The 15,986-nt window shown below is 35.6% G+C and overlaps 1 protein-coding gene across 1 annotated transcript in view; it reads right to left on the bottom strand.

Moving 5' to 3' along the window:
* Window positions 1–15,986, bottom strand: part of CFAP69 (cilia and flagella associated protein 69) — a 28,623-nt gene that overhangs the window by 11,567 nt on the left and 1,070 nt on the right. The window contains exons 3-15 of the mRNA XM_075495421.1: window positions 15,100–15,165; window positions 13,898–14,007; window positions 11,841–11,917; window positions 10,328–10,426; window positions 8,281–8,430; window positions 7,979–8,156; window positions 6,822–6,945; window positions 4,220–4,268; window positions 4,016–4,137; window positions 3,324–3,540; window positions 2,292–2,456; window positions 889–1,007; window positions 312–430 (exon numbers count right to left, since the gene is read on the bottom strand). Of these exons, the coding sequence (XP_075351536.1) occupies window positions 312–430; window positions 889–1,007; window positions 2,292–2,456; window positions 3,324–3,540; window positions 4,016–4,137; window positions 4,220–4,268; window positions 6,822–6,945; window positions 7,979–8,156; window positions 8,281–8,430; window positions 10,328–10,426; window positions 11,841–11,917; window positions 13,898–14,007; window positions 15,100–15,165 (1,595 nt within the window). The remainder of the gene's footprint in view (window positions 1–311; window positions 431–888; window positions 1,008–2,291; window positions 2,457–3,323; window positions 3,541–4,015; window positions 4,138–4,219; window positions 4,269–6,821; window positions 6,946–7,978; window positions 8,157–8,280; window positions 8,431–10,327; window positions 10,427–11,840; window positions 11,918–13,897; window positions 14,008–15,099; window positions 15,166–15,986) is intronic.

Genomic DNA, 15,986 nt, shown 5'->3' with positions numbered 1-15,986 from the left:
CTCTAACCATACACCTCTCTTAGAAAGTCTAAGGTAACTCTGCATGTCAGGAGGTCACTCTGTGTGGGGAGTTAAGACTGCTGTGTAGGGAGTTAGGTTGTCATACTGAACCCCTATTTAGAAGAGAATAGATGCAGAACATTCCATTTATTTTGTATCATTTTTAATTAGTCAAATTGTATGAAGGATTTTTATACATTTTCAATAGAAGAAAGGCCTATAGGTGCTGAGAAAGGCTATAGTATTGCAGACCTAAAAAATACCAGATTTGACATTTTTAAGAGTTACTGCTGCTAAAATACTTTACTAACCACAAGCAGTCGAGTGCAGTGAAGAGGAGACAATTGTGGCCTAATCCACTACATAACTTCTTTGGATCCATCTGAATGAATGAGATAAGTATATCCACTCCTTCATAGCTGAAGAGTTCCTGATGAAACATTAATTAAAGCAATATGTTCTTAAATAATATTTACTAAATAGCTACATATAAGAAAATACAAAGGAAATTGGAAAATTTAAATATTTATATTGTAATAACTTTGGCCCACTTGTTAGAGCAGGATATATTCCTTATGATATACATGAGAAAAAGAGATGTTCATTTTTTCCAAACTGGTAATCTCATTTGTTAACACACTCTCATATATTAATTTAAAAATCATGTAAATTAGCAATTAAATAGGTGAGACACTTCCTAGTGGATTTCTGAGTGATTTTGCATTTTAACTGCCACTGTCACAGAGACCAGTTATCAGACCTGACTTGCTAGCAATGAACTACAGTTGACATCTGCTTTTGAATAATAAAAAAAAAGCAGTATCTTTAAAATGAAAATATACCATGTTTTGACATTTTCTGCACAGTATGAGGTAGAAAGATACATACCTTTCTGTGGAGATCATTTTCACAGAGAGCAGACAAAAGAAATAATATATCAGCTTGGATTTCCAGTAGAATGGCATCTTCTTTCTCTTTAGATTTGTTTGCTGCATACTTTAGGATGTCTATAAATGAATATATTTTATACACGTGAATGTCCTATACACAAGTCAGAATTCTGTTACAGATGCTGATTTTAAAAAACCCCAAATTTACACCAAGGGATTTTTAAAGGAATCTACTTATGCTGTTCAGTTTTATCTCCTGTGTTTTATAATAGCTTATAGAAGTGCAGCACTCTGATGCTGTAGTTTCATGGGCTTTACTCTTGGTGACAGAGTTAATGATAGCAGCTTGCACTGACTTCTTCCTTGTTCAGTCTCTGTGCTGCCCCTTGTATTGTGCCAGTGCAATGAATTCAGGGAACTGATCTGAATTAAGGAACTCTTAGAAAAAGGCAATGAACTTACTGATTTGCTCTACTCTACAGCTTCACAAACATTTGTACTGATAGTGGAAATGTGGGAGAGACATAAAATACCAGCACTGCTGAGAAAATCAGCCTTGGAACCACTATGTGAAAGAGGACATTCAGACACAGAACTCCCCCAAAGTAAGAAAAGTTACTTGAATCTGATATGTAAGGTTTAGTGTTAATTTTGCTTTCACTAAAATCTGTAAGTTTGTCCACAGAGTTTTCACTGGACTTCAGCTTTCAACTGAGGATATAAAAACTTTTATTTCTAGGCTATTAGAACATACTCTTCAAATTCCAAAGGATCTTACCTATTTTGTTTCTTCCAGTATTACTCTGTCAGAATACTGCAAACTTTTTATTATTGTAACAAAAGAACTTAAATCAGTGTGTATTGGAACTCAAACCCAAATGTAACAGTAGGTATGTGTTACTGAACAAGAAAATGCTCTAAAATTGCAGGAGCAGTGGTTAAGAAGTTTTATTCTGCTTTTATTATATGAATAACATTATGAAGAAAAGTACATTGTTATTCATTTTCTTCTACTCTGAAGAGGAGTTGTGGAAAGCGACACCATAATAGACTTAGGTAGAACAAGACTCATGGCTGGAGTTCCTAGGGGCTACCACAATGAAAATAAGATGTAACAAATGCAGTATAATAAAGAGAGAAGGGGCAGCTTTCACTCTGAAATTAAACACCTAGGCTTTTACAGCCATCTGTTTTGCTTAATTTGTTCAATTCTGTGTGTTAAAGTGTAACAAAATTCAAAATCAAATCAATTACATCTTGGATTAATTGTTTGAGGTTTTTTAGTTTTTCAGCAGTCAAAGGAGTAACACACTAAAACCACAGCACACAAAAAAGCATGAACATTCTTAAATTAGTACATTTCTGTTGATGCTAAGTACAGCAATACAAATTGTGCTTTACCCAGTAGCTGGCTAATTGCTCCCTGGTCACACAAATTAAGGTTCACAGCATCGTCATAAAGGGACACAACAGCCCTCAGCACTCTCAGGCTGTAGCGCATTTGTGCAAGTTTGTTGCCACGACCACCTGTTCCATGGAAACTGTTACCTTGACCAAAGAAAGGATCTGTGGAGCAATCACAATGAGTATTTTTTTTGGCAGACCATGTATGTTCAGAATAATAATGTGATCAGGAAAAAAAAAAAAAGGCTTATAAGTGTAAACTAAGAACAAACAAACAAATCCCTTAATGTTACAAAGGCTTCTTGTTTAAAACCATCTAGTAATAAGCCTTTCTGTGTAGGGCTATACTTTTTACATTCATAAGGAAGGTATGATTTTGGTGAACATTTAAAATTGTTACAATTTTTTTAACCTTACTAGGTTAATGAGCAGTCTCCAAAACTCAAAATATCTTCTCTAGCATGACATGTAATATCAACCTTTTGATCTCCATTAGACCCAAATGAAAAATTCTTCCTAGGAAAACTTATCAATTTTATGATGAAAACCACCTATCCCCAGAAAACCAGTCCATGAAATTGGGTGCAGTTAGTTATCTTTTTGCTTAACCCATACTCTTAGCTGATGGCCACAAGCCAGCTTTAGTCTGGAAGCTGTCTTAGTCCGCACAGCTCTAAGTTTGAGTTAATGCGTCCTGCCTCATGGCAGGAATTACTGGTTGGACTTGTTGCCACAATAAGTGTATCTGACTAGCTTAAAACATAGGCAGTAGAGATGCGTGGCTGCCCGCACAACTGAAGGAATATCAGTATAGTGGTACACAGGGAATGGTGCACCAGCTTATCCTTCAGTAGAAAAAAAATATTACGGTCGGTTTTTTTTAGAAAGTTGAGTTTCCTAAGTGACATATTGAAAAAGAATCGTTCTGACTTCATGAGTTCTACATTTTTTCATCCTGTCAAAGAAAGTGAGTTCAGCTGAGTTGTGTTTTGAGGTTACTGTGTATGAAAGCCATGAGCACCTACTGACCTTGGCCTATACACCATTCTAGAAACAGAAGAAGAAGAGTATTCGCTTGGCAGGACAAATATTTATCTAGTAACAAGGGAGCCACTGAAGCTAAAATAGCAATTGCATGAAGCTGTAATTCTTCATATTGGGCAGCAGACCAGTCATGAAATCCAGGCTTTTGATTTGGTTTTACATAATAAAGCAAAGCTGGCATCACATCATTTTCACTGAGAAGCTGCATAGTCAAGACAAAGAGAGACAGCTTACAGGTTTCACATACAAATAAGAAAAATCTAAAGCAATGAGTCAACTTTATCTGTCCTACACTAAGAAAATTATTTTTTATTGAGAAAGTATGTCATGAATGCTACAAGTACAGACAAACTCTGTTTTTATTCTGTAGCATTCCCACAGACTGTGGTTTGTTAAACTTTATTATGTTCTTCACATGTATTTCAATAATGCTTTGCAGTCACTGGTCAGATAATTTTCCTAGCATGGTCTAGGTTTGCAACTTTTCTAAAATAGAAACTGTACACTGCTTTCAAAAAGCAGGACTTGGTCTGAAGCTATGTATGAATTCTTGATTTAGAGAACAACTGATTTCAGTCTACTGGACTATGCCAGATGGACAGCTAAATAATATTCCTGTGATTCTTTTGACTTTTTTTTGTTTTGATTACTATATCTTCTGTTCTGTTACAACTTACCTGTACAGCACATGGGTCTTTAGATAAGACTCCTATTACATTAAATAGTAACTTCTTCAGCTCGAAGTCCTCATAGGAGTAGGTAAGTTTAAGACCTTTTACCAAGGGACTCGGAATTTTAACTATGAAGGAAATTGCAGATAGTTACAAAAAGTCATAATTAAAAGTAAAAATAGTGTAATTATGTAGTATGAAATCTCTTACCTTCAGTAAATGTTGCAAGTACTATTAACAGCTTTGCAAATCCACTTTCCTAATAGGCATTCAAAAAACGTACATTAATTAAATTAAATTGCAGTGACATTAAGACTTATGATTTAATTTTAGTTTTGCTTTTTTCTTCAGAACACAGATTTTAATGTATCCTATGGAAGAATAAACAGAATTTTATCAAAGAGATCAACCATTTGGACATTGTACAATACTAAGTACAGTCCTAAGGGTACAATTAGTTAAACCCATGTCTCATTCAGTACAAGTCTGAGCTTGTATGTGGAAGTCCCAAACACATGTATTCACTACTATAATCTACCACACAAGAAAACCATAAAGTACTGTTAGAGTTGTGTTTTTTTAAAATGCATTTGTGCATGTGTAAGTTTATACATCAGGGTCATCAGTACATACAGTTTTGTGCCTTCAGTTGTGCGTACTAATACATTTATATTCAACTTCAGTGCATTTACAAGTAAGCACATTAAAACTGCATGTATGAGCAACATGCATTTACAAATATTACATATTAAAAATTCAGAAAATAAAATCTTGTAATTCAAAGCTCCTAGAGAGCTAACAGAACGACAATTATGTCTAATATAACCACCAATAGGACCAAGGCCAGGGCATGTCTATGCAGCACACTAGAGGCAAAAGAGCTTTGTTTCTGAGGTGATTAGAAGCCATGGTTACCAGGACATTGCTGTTCTTGAGCAACAAAATACATTAGCTTGGCCTCAGGACTCAGGCAAAGCCACCACAGAGCTTTCCACCAGCTCCCAACAGGGGCAGAGCTCACAGAACACTGCCCAGACATCCCCACAGAATCAAGCGGTTCTATTAGTTTTGCAGCAGCTTTTTAGATGCATCCCCAAAAAGCTGGGCTCAGATTTGTTTGGCCTAGCTTTGGAAGGTAGCATACACCCAAATGATTTTAACAATCAGAAAAATATTGCAAAAGTAATTTTAAAGAAAATATTGAAGTACACAACTAAATTGCCTATTAGCCTTTGTCTCTGTGGTATCTATATTCTCTGTAAAAAGCCATTGCAAAGTGGTTAAATAAAAAACAACATTAAAACTTATTAATGTTTTCTCCTTGCTGATTAATGCAGCACTAAATTCTGATGGAAACCAGTAAGCAATTACCAAACAGACAGTTTTGTTCTAACACAGAGATAATCATAATTAATATCATTATAAGCTTTACTTTACACATATTTTCCAGTTTACTTGTGGTGAGAAAATGATTTTCCGTTTCAAAGGCTCAGATTCCTGTGCTGATTTCTGAATTATGTTAAATACAAGACTGAGTTTTCTGAAGTTGCTTGGATAGTATATTAAGAAAAAAAGACAACATTCTGATGAAAATTTCTTTGGTATTATCTACAAGGCAGGATTCAATGGTAATGTTTTTGTCTACCTGATATTTATACCTTGTACCTTATCTCCACATGTGAAGTAAAATCTCCAGGGAAGCTGAGAATACAGAATCTAAATTAAAACATTTTCATTTTTTCCTTGCATTGAAACAATTTTTCTTCCTTGTAGTATAAGGAATTAAAAATATGTGTCCTAGTTATTTATCTTGAAGGAAAAAACTGCCTTGTTTCTACAGCCAGATAAACAATTTGAATATTTTAGACATCAAATATGTTGCTGCAATAGTATAACAGACATTTCATAATGGTTAGTGATAAAATGGAAAGCTTGAATGAAAAATCCATAATCTTCATTACAGACTATAAAATCTACTTAGTAATACAGCCAGTTGGGAAACTTCTACTCAAGGTGAGACATTAATTCCCTGAAAGTAATTCATTCCTGAACAGCCAATAGACCTACAGGAATTTGATCGCTTAATTGTTCAGTATGTATGTCACAACTTCATTTAAAGTCCTAAATCTCAACTGCAAAACAAGAGAGTAAAAGAGTATTAAGATCTATAAAAAGTTAACTTCTCTGCAGTTTCCTCATAAAAATTCTGGAATATTACAGAAGAATGAGTCATCTACTTTTTAGGCAAGTCATGATAGTGCATTCTGAACTACATTTATGTGACCTACTCTTAGAAAGAATTTATGTGCCTCTTATTAACTAGATCTAAGTAATTATTTTCTCAGCATCTGATTTAGTGCTTCTGAGCTGATTTTTGGAGGACCCTGGTTATGAGGCACAGATACTTCAGTTGAATTTGGGCCATCTGAATATAGCTTGTACTCGTACATCTTCAAGCAACAAATGAGATTTAGTGCAAAACTCATTGTAACAGAATGGCACATCTGAGAATCTGTACAAGAATACAGGAGTTAATGTTAACTTTTGCACATTAATGGTGTTAGTGTCATTTTGTAAGTATTAAATAAGGCTGATGCTAGTACTCCAGGCTAATGACCTACAGATTTGAAGTCTCTTTGAGGTAAAGGGAATTGCAGAAAGAAAAATGGTTTCTTGCTCAGCAAATCTAAGAAAGAGGAAAGCACTGGAGACAGAGTAGAACAAATATTAGAACCCTAATGGGGAAAAATACTGAGTATATAATAGCAAACAAGAAGTTATTACTCTCTCGAATATAACTATAAATACTTACAATCATAGGTGCTGCAGGGTTTTCAGCTAGTAATGTGGCAATCACCAAGAGGTCATTCCGTAGCTGACGATCATAATGCCCGAAACCGTGCATGAGAAGGTCTACAAACACTTCTTTCAAAGCACTTAAAAGAAAGTGAAGTGCATTTTACCTTTTCTTTTCATATTCTAATTTTAGACAGCTCTAGGTATATGAATCCTCATTCAGCATCATACTTTTCAAAGCCTTAGGGTTTAACTGCAAGAGAAATAACTTAAAACTTTATTACGAAATGGATTCTTATGTGTACCACTAGATATCCAATTTAAACATATACGCAAGGTGCATGTATTACAAATTGCACCTTCCACTGTATGTGTTATAATAATTAATAGAAAGACATAATATTTACTCAAGCATGGAACTGGATGTTGTTGAATGATTATTGAGAAGAAATGGTCTAATTCTAAATAGTTAAAACAGTTTAACTTACTAAGGGAGAACCTGTTATTTACTCCAGCAGAGGATCCAGAACTAAGCCTTGTATATCATAGCACAGAATTTCCTACTAACTTTATAACATAAGCATTTCACCAGTGCAGTAATACGGCCTACTGAGCCTAACCTGTGAGCTTGAAAATGGTGCGATTAACTTTTTCATCATACAAAGGAATAGATAGGGCTATACCTCCTGCACTGTGCAGCAGAGCACCTTGATCTCCCTCTTGTGCTCTAACAGAAACAACTAGTGGTGCATCACTGTGTTCATGAAATAAAGAAAGGCTTGACAATGAAATAGTTTTGAAGTCGACTGGGTGTGCTTTTAGCTGGACCCTGGCCACTGAGTTTATAAGCTACCTGGCAGGCACCTCTTGGATCATGTATCATTTCCTGGCATCTCACAGGCCACAGTGCTATCTAACTTGCTGAAACAGAAACAGATGCCTGAGGGCTCTAAATCATGTGCTGCTTGGCTATGAGGTCTGATCCAGTAGTGCTTCCATTTTGGAGAATCAGATGTGTTAATACTGAAAACTTAATGAGGACTTAATGAGAGACCTCCATTCCCTGTTCGTATTTTCTCTCGATTCATTTCAAACAAAATGCTACACAATAGCAATGCTTTATATGTCTCCAAAATTACAATATTAATTCATAAAATGCTTCCCTGCACTTACTGTACACATTCCAAGCTACTGAGCTGATTAACAACTTCTTCTTTTGAGGTGTTTTCTAACAGGTTCCATAGGATTTCTGAGGAGCGGAACACCAGCTGTCCTGAGGGATCAGTGCCGTTTAGATACAAACAGAGTCTGCTGGCTGCTTGGGCCTTCATCATAAGTCTGCAATTTACTCCTGAAATTAGGAAAATCTGAATAATTAATTTCCTGTAGGGCAGTAATTGTTTTAGGCATGTTCAGAGAACAAATGATCTAAGATCAGAGGTAATGAGATTGTTGAAAGAACAGTTTGTACTAACCAGAGCTGGAGAGATGCTGGAGAGCTTTAAGTACCCACAATTTCTCAGTAAGTTTATTTTCAACTAATGCTAGTGACAAAACGAGAGTTTCTGCTAATCCTCCTAATTCAGCCATCTGAATTTTATAGTTTGCGCTTGTTGGCTGGTAACCTGCACATACAATAGCTTTAGTTATAATGCAGTAAATATTCAGAATTTTGGTTACTTCACAAAATATTCATCCTTTCTCAAGAACGGATTGATAATCAAGTATCATATTTCCTTAGTCCTAAAACCAATTGAAAAAAAAAAAATAAACAACAAGAGCTGCTTTTCTTATATCTGAGTATTAATAGTGCCTAAAGCATATCCAACAGACTTACCCTCAAGAAGACTAAAATGCTATATAAAAAAATTAATTCCTTCCTAGAATTTACAGAATGCAATAACAAGCAGGGTTATAGAGAGGTGAAAAACCTTCTTCAGGTCACGCAATAAGTTGTTGGTGTAGGACCTAGTTCTCTTCTGTAGCCTATTCACTAGAGAATTAATGCTTTCTGTTATTGTATTACTTAAAATACGTGAATCTAACCTTTGATTTATAATCTTGACTTTCTAATGTGTCCCTGTTTTCACTTTTGTCCATGCATATGCAAATCTCTATTTCATTACTGAATTATGGGGAAAGGCGAAGCATTGGAAAAAGAAATTTATATTTATATATGCTAACTCATGAAAGTAAAGTTTATCTTAAATACCCTAAAAAATGTATATATCAAATGAAATTAAATGCAGGATTGATAAATGCAGGTATGCACACAGTGAAACAAGTTTTAACTAAGCATAAACTCTGATAGGCTTTAAGTTGGTATTACTTCATAGGTAAGAGAACTCTGCAGGATCAAACTTCCACAAGATTTACATATAAGCTTAGAGATGTAGAATTTGACTTAAAAAAATTAGACTGAAATACATTCTCCATTTTTGAGAAAACATATCTTCTTTTCTAAATCTAGAGGAGAAGAATAAAATCTCTCGATATTTAATATTCACCTATCTTGATGGAATTATTTACAGATACACAACTAAATGCACACATAGCTGCTTGCGGGATTTGAGTCTTGCTTATAAGGTAAAACCAGATTTATATGCTTTCATATTTCTAGAATCTTGTGAGGGCTGTTGCAGCTGCAGCTTCTTTAGGCCTCCTAAAATAACGAAAACTAGCAAGAGGGCACAGGAACTAGTGTCATGCTGTAGGAACACAGCAAGGGAGCACACTGACATCCAGCATGCTCCCCCACCTGCGCTCTGGATCCACATTGTGACAATGTTCATCTGTAGCTTGGCTGCCTATAAATCTAGTGCTGTCTCACAGCACGTGATCCTGTGCCCCTCTAGGAGGGGATCCATGACCGACTGCCTGGTAACAGCCTCAGGCACCATCATAAGAGTCAAAGGAATAAATAGTAGTGGATTCTGATGACAGTTTGCATGCCTATCCATAATACCAGAGGATCATGCTTGAGCTCATATGCAGGCATCATCAGCCTCTTTCTGCAGAGACAAGTCACACAATTTATTCAAAGCCTATGCTCAAATGTGTCCATATAATATGAACTCAATCAAATTTAGATGGGCTTGGATCTGTTCCTCACAAGCAACGCAAGTGAAACCAGAGCTGCTTCTCTCCAGGCTACATATACGAAGCTGAAAATTACATTTCCATTCCTACAATTCTGATCCTAACTACACTTTCTTCCTCCATCATCCATGTTTCAGAGGACTTGTGACCACTTCACATTTTCTGGATACCATTTAATCCTAATCCAGTAAGTGTAATAATTAATGTCTTGTACATTGATGAACTAATTTCAGATTTTGAGTATGCATTTCTATAAAAACATGTCAATTGCACGTTTGCCAGTGCTATATATTTAATATATGAGATACAGTAACTATAGTTATAAAGAAAAATTAATCCATAGGTAATTAAAACAGCCATTTCAGAGTAGCTGGGATCATAAACACTTGATTTCTTGTGACACTTGAAAATACTGTGCTTTACCTGAAAGCTGTTTTCTTGGTAGCTCCATATTATAAAAGCTAACAACACACTTACAGATTTGGATTCTAACTTGAGAGCTTGGCACCCTCATCAAATAACCTGTCAGAAACAGAAAAAAAATGTAATTTACAAAGTTTATAATTTTTTTAGAAAGTATTCCTAACACTTCTATTTACAGTACTTAGTGTTTCCTTTGGTCATACGCCCTCCAAATCTGTCATTTCATGCAAAGTTTGACTATAAAATACTCAAGGCACAGGGACTCCCACACTGAAGAGAACCAAGGTGTCTTGGAGGAGTAGCATAAGGTTAATCAAAAAGTGACCTCCTCTGCTTTATGGCTACAGACCCTTATAAGAGACTGGATATTATTCCAGAAGTTGTGGAATTCAGAAGGAAGCTATTACACTAGGCTGTTACCATCATTACCAGGTCAGAAATTCTTCTTCTAGCAGACATGATATGACACAAAGGGAGCATAGAAAGATATCCTTTTCCACAAGATAAAGGGAATTCCATTGAGAGCTACCAGTGCCTAACATGGATAATATAAACAATCTTTTAGAGTTTAGTGTCTTTTTGGACATGCTACTCTAAAGAGAATCTGGAACTGTCTGAAACCAGGAGGCCATTCTGCTATCTACTCGGACCTGTGAAAATAAAGACTTCTAAAAAAAATTTTTTTCTCACCCATTTCAAGGATAATCTTTTTTTCATGTGTGACAGGCTGATTGTGCTACCTCTTTACCATTTAAATCTTATCATTAAGTGAGCTGATATATCACTCCTGCTCTACTCTGAATCCTTTTTGACCTACAGTGCTTTCTTTGAAAATCACAAATGTGACATGCAAGGTCGTAAAAAGATATTTTGGTACTAAGAGGTCCAGTGACATTCAGACATGACTTTGACACCTTTTCCTCAACAGCTCTCTTAAAACAGATTTCTGAAAGATAGAAGCTCATGGCTGAGATGCAGCAGGAGGCTGAAGTCAGAAACTGCTACTCCTAGTAAAGCATGGCACTAAACTGACTTGTATTTTGCCTTTGTAGGTGATAGGTCTCAGGTTTTTGGGTTTTGAAGGTTTGAGCTAGGAGCCAGGAGTTACTGTTTCTCACTTGTTTCTTCCATTTGGTTTCAAAAAAGCAGGAAGGATACATGTTCCCCTTATCCCAGGCTTCAGTGTTTATAGTAATACACCAATTTCTCACAGCAAAATTAAATGAAACAGGCTATAGACAGGTTTAGTTCTTCAGCTGTAGTGATAAAGTTATCTCATGTAGCTTCTGACATTGGCAAATAGGTAATTCTGCTAGCTAATCTGCAGGTTAGCTGCACAGCAAAATAAGAATGGTTTCTAATACTAAAAAGCACAGAGGACTGAATGAATAATTGAAAGAAATTACTTACATTTACTAAGGAAGTAACAAGAAATGAAAATCATGATAATAGTACAGTTAATTTTATTATGGCATAATAATGATTTTATTGTGGCATATCAGTTTACACTCACCCAGCTGTGCAATTGATTTTGAAACTGCCACGGAATAGCTTACTTCATCAGATAATTTCTTTTTTTGAAATGGTAACCTGCAAAATTAAATTAAAAAATATTACAACTATGCTTAAAACACTGCAGAAGAACACTTTAATCAAGTCACCAGAAAAGCTCAATAGCTTTTCTCTTCTTCTTTGACATTTTTTGCAAATAAGGACACTTTTCCCAGGACAAATACATTCTTTGCAATGCTGACTCTACACTGAAAGGTCCAGTTCCATAATCTGGCAATTATATTTTAGTAATTAGTGGTACATATTAATAGATAATATTTTCATAATTCATATTTGATGCAATAAGAAATACTGAATAAACAAATGTCATTTAAATGTGGAAGATTAAATCCCGGAACCTAGGCACTATCAGGCTATTGCAGAGCTAGCCTATGCATAGACATGTACAGAGGTGGAAAAAAAAGGATCATATCCCTGGGCAAGACCTCTTGAAATGGCTAAGAATAAAACCAATAAACTGACTCCAAATAGCCCAACGAGAAATTTATTTTTAAAAACAGGATATTAAGAAATATTCAATAACATTTGCAAAATATCCAGATATGACATAAACATGTAAGTGCTAAAAATTCTCTAACAGTAAACATTACAACATTATGCTAAGGTCTCTGCAGCTCATAGTGTACAATCAGCTTTCCGGTAGGTTTACCTCTGTAAACATAGCCAGAGAAAAACAAAGGAGAGAGCAAATAATGGAATTAATGGGGGGAAAAAAAAGAAACAGACATGGAAAAAAAGTGGGAAGAAGACAAGTAAACAGAAGCAGTTATGAAAGAGTGGAAAATTTTACTACAGGAGTTCTAGTAGCTGAAAGGAAGTTTTAAATAACAGCCCCTCCCTCTAGTTATAGGCTTCTCTTTGTCATATGAAGTAGTAGTGAATTGTGGGGGAACTTTCATAGTACAGAAATTAAAGCAAAACCCAAGGGTGCAATCTTCCAAAAGATATTCATTGCAGAAACCACAATTATTGCTGAACTGCTGTAAAGAGACGAAAAGTCTTACTCACAACTACATTTTATCGATTTTCTACACTATTCTCAGTTTTGTCACGCTTCTGCCAAACACCGAAGAAAATGAAACTTCGTGATGTATTTTCTCATTCTCCACTGTGTGGCAGCAAAGGAAAGCGGTACAACTGATGGTGCTCAGGGAAAGAAAAGATTCAGCTGTGAAGTTCTGTGTTAAACCTAACAGCTGAGAGGAAGCTATGTAAAAACGTATTTGAATATCTGCTTTACTATGCGACACATTTTCTGTCTGGCATAATTTTTCTCTTCCTTATTCTCTCCAATTATAATTAAATACAGGCGTAACTGTAGTTACAAGCATTCCATAAGTAACTTTATTAAATTATTGAGGAGGAGAAAACTACTGACAAGTGTGGATAACACCTAAATTCTATTCCACAAATAATTTGAAGTACAGTATGACAATGAAGATGCCCAAAAGTTCATGCAATATGTTTTTAAATTAATTATAAATCCAAAATCCTCCAATTGTTGTGGTTCCTTCTCTTCTGCAATACGGCTTGTCATTTTGTAAAGCTTACCTTCAGGTATTAAAGTGTCTTTGTGTCACCTCAGGTTTTTAAACTCACTTAGAGAACTTGTTTGAAACAGCAAAACGTACCTCAGCAGGACTTAGCTGCTGAATCTTTTGAGGCCAACAGTCCCAGAACAACTTATGCTAGGCAATAAGACACCTTGGGGAATCTTGCTTCCAAGCAAGCTGGGGCCAATTACAATACAGTTTTGAATGATGTAATATGTAGCTCCACAGATACTGAACTGCTAAAATGGGTCCCTCCTTCATGCCAACAGAAATTGGACTCAAGGAAAACACAGTTCATGAAAAGGAAGGGTGATACAATAGATGCCTTGCAGATATAGATGCCTTGTAGATAGATGCTGTATGGATATGTCAGTTGCCTTAGAAAATGTATGAACATGTTAATAAGCAGTGTTTAAATCGCTAAAAGAAGGGCTGAAGTACTTACCCACATAATTTAATAAGTTCACATAAAGGCTCAGTGAAAGCTTCTTGTTCACTCATTTTTTCCGCACACAGGTTAAGAATTTCAATTACTTGTGCTAAATCCTTAAGGGGCTTTTAATTTAAAGTTAAGGAAATCAGATTGTTTGTACTGCTATGAATCAGAAGAAAAAGTTGAAACCTGTATTCATCATACTTCAAAGACACAACCAAGAACAAACAAGGCCGATACTTTCAAAGCTAGATGTCTAAAATGAAGCATATGAGTCAATACTTAGGCTTTTCGAAGCAGCCTTACTTTTACAGAAGTACAACTCTTGCAAATCTGATTTAGCTTTCTTAACAGTTTAACTCAATGGAAGTTCAGTACTGAATATCTAAAAATACAGGATGAAAAGTTTTTACGTTAGTGTCAGATTTACCTACCTAAATTCTGAGACAACCTTGAGGTATTTAAATTCTTTCCTACTCTAGTCCCAAGTGACTAACTAAAGTTTGAAAATCTGGACCCAAACACATGTTGACATTATCTAATTTAGGGTAGAGGCACAAGATCAAAACTGAACAGATCACTGAGACTGAGAAGTTACTACCAATCCACTGACTCATGGAAACTGCCTGTAAGTACTTAGCCACAACTCAATTGTGAAATAATGTGATAGCTTAAATCACTGTGGCAATTAGCTGAACTGTACAAAATTAATCACATTTTTCCATATGCCCTCACCCTCCCTAGTACTTCTGATTACTGGACTCCCTAGTACTTCTGATTATTGGAAGCCTTTCAATTTGTACTGTAAATACGAAAAAAGTTTCAGATAAATTAGTCTGACTTTATTTTTCTTTAAAACGTCTCCTCACTGGAAGTCACTGCTATTTTATGTGCTGCTTCTTAAGTAGTGACAATTATTATGCTTGTCTATTCTGAGTTGAAAGTACACTAATTACATTTTGAACACTTTCAACCACTGTACAGGTGAGATCCCTCTATTGAATTTTGTAGCAAATGAATCTAGCATCCAAGAATCTTGCTAACCTGCCGGCCTTGGCTATGTACACACAAGCCCAATGATGAGAACATATGTGGACCATCACTGCTCTCCATGTTGAAGCACAGCACGTCATAAAATGCTTTGCTGAAAAGTCAGAGTATTATCATCCATAAAACACGATGACTTCAGAATTCTACAGTGGCAAAAAGGATACAAGCCCGTTTTCAAAACGCTTAACTACCTTCTTGAGAGTTTTCAGCTGCTCTTTTTCCAAATCTTTCTTAAGTAAAAGAATGAAAAGCAGGTTTTAATTGCAGTTTGCCATAGAACATTAAATGATTATGTTTATCCCCTTTCAAGTTTAAATGAAAGTGGAAACCAGATTAAAAAATCACAAGACCCAATGAAATTCTGAAAGTGCTTTGCAGCAGGATTAGCGCCTTGATCAAGCCTCCTTTCTAAGTATGGAGTCTGCACTCTTGTAACTGAAGAGGCTTTTAAAAACTCTACCTTTGTTCAAATGTATGGGCTCTTTCTCTTAAATTCTTTGGGATTCTGTGTAAGACAACTAAGAAAACCAAACCTATGTCACTCGTGACATAAATACATAAAAATGTAGACCTAAGCGGTTTAGAGTGGAGCTCTGCCACCACTAGGAAACAGTCTGCAAATTCAAAGTTAAAACAACTGAAGTGAGGATATGTCAGGGTGTGTCAGTGATACGCAACATTCATTCCAGCTCTTCTGAGCACCTCCACGCTGGGCAAGAGCACTGCAACTTGAGGCAGGCCAAAAAGTTGTTTCAGGAATCTACAAGCCCAGAATCCTAAGGGCATTTTATCATGTATCTTATACTCTCTAGAGAATCAGTAAAACAGTATCATCCAGCACATTTTTCTTCAGTCAGTAACTTTATTCTATCAGCTCTGTATCAAAAGGGGGAAAAAAAGGATATGAACTACTTCTCTGTGGGGCATTAACTTAAAATGTGGTATGTTTAATCGAGTTCTTGTTTTAAGAATATAAATTATTAGGTTTTTAGATAAAAAAAAATTGATGGCTTAGTGAATTTAGTCTGCAAAGTCTTCTTGTGGAGACCAA

Source organism: Mycteria americana, chromosome 2 (genome assembly GCF_035582795.1).
Source record: "Mycteria americana isolate JAX WOST 10 ecotype Jacksonville Zoo and Gardens chromosome 2, USCA_MyAme_1.0, whole genome shotgun sequence".
Lineage (NCBI taxonomy): Eukaryota > Metazoa > Chordata > Aves > Ciconiiformes > Ciconiidae > Mycteria > Mycteria americana.
The sequence above is the reverse complement of the archived record's forward strand: the minus strand, read 5'-3'. Positions and strand labels throughout refer to the sequence as shown.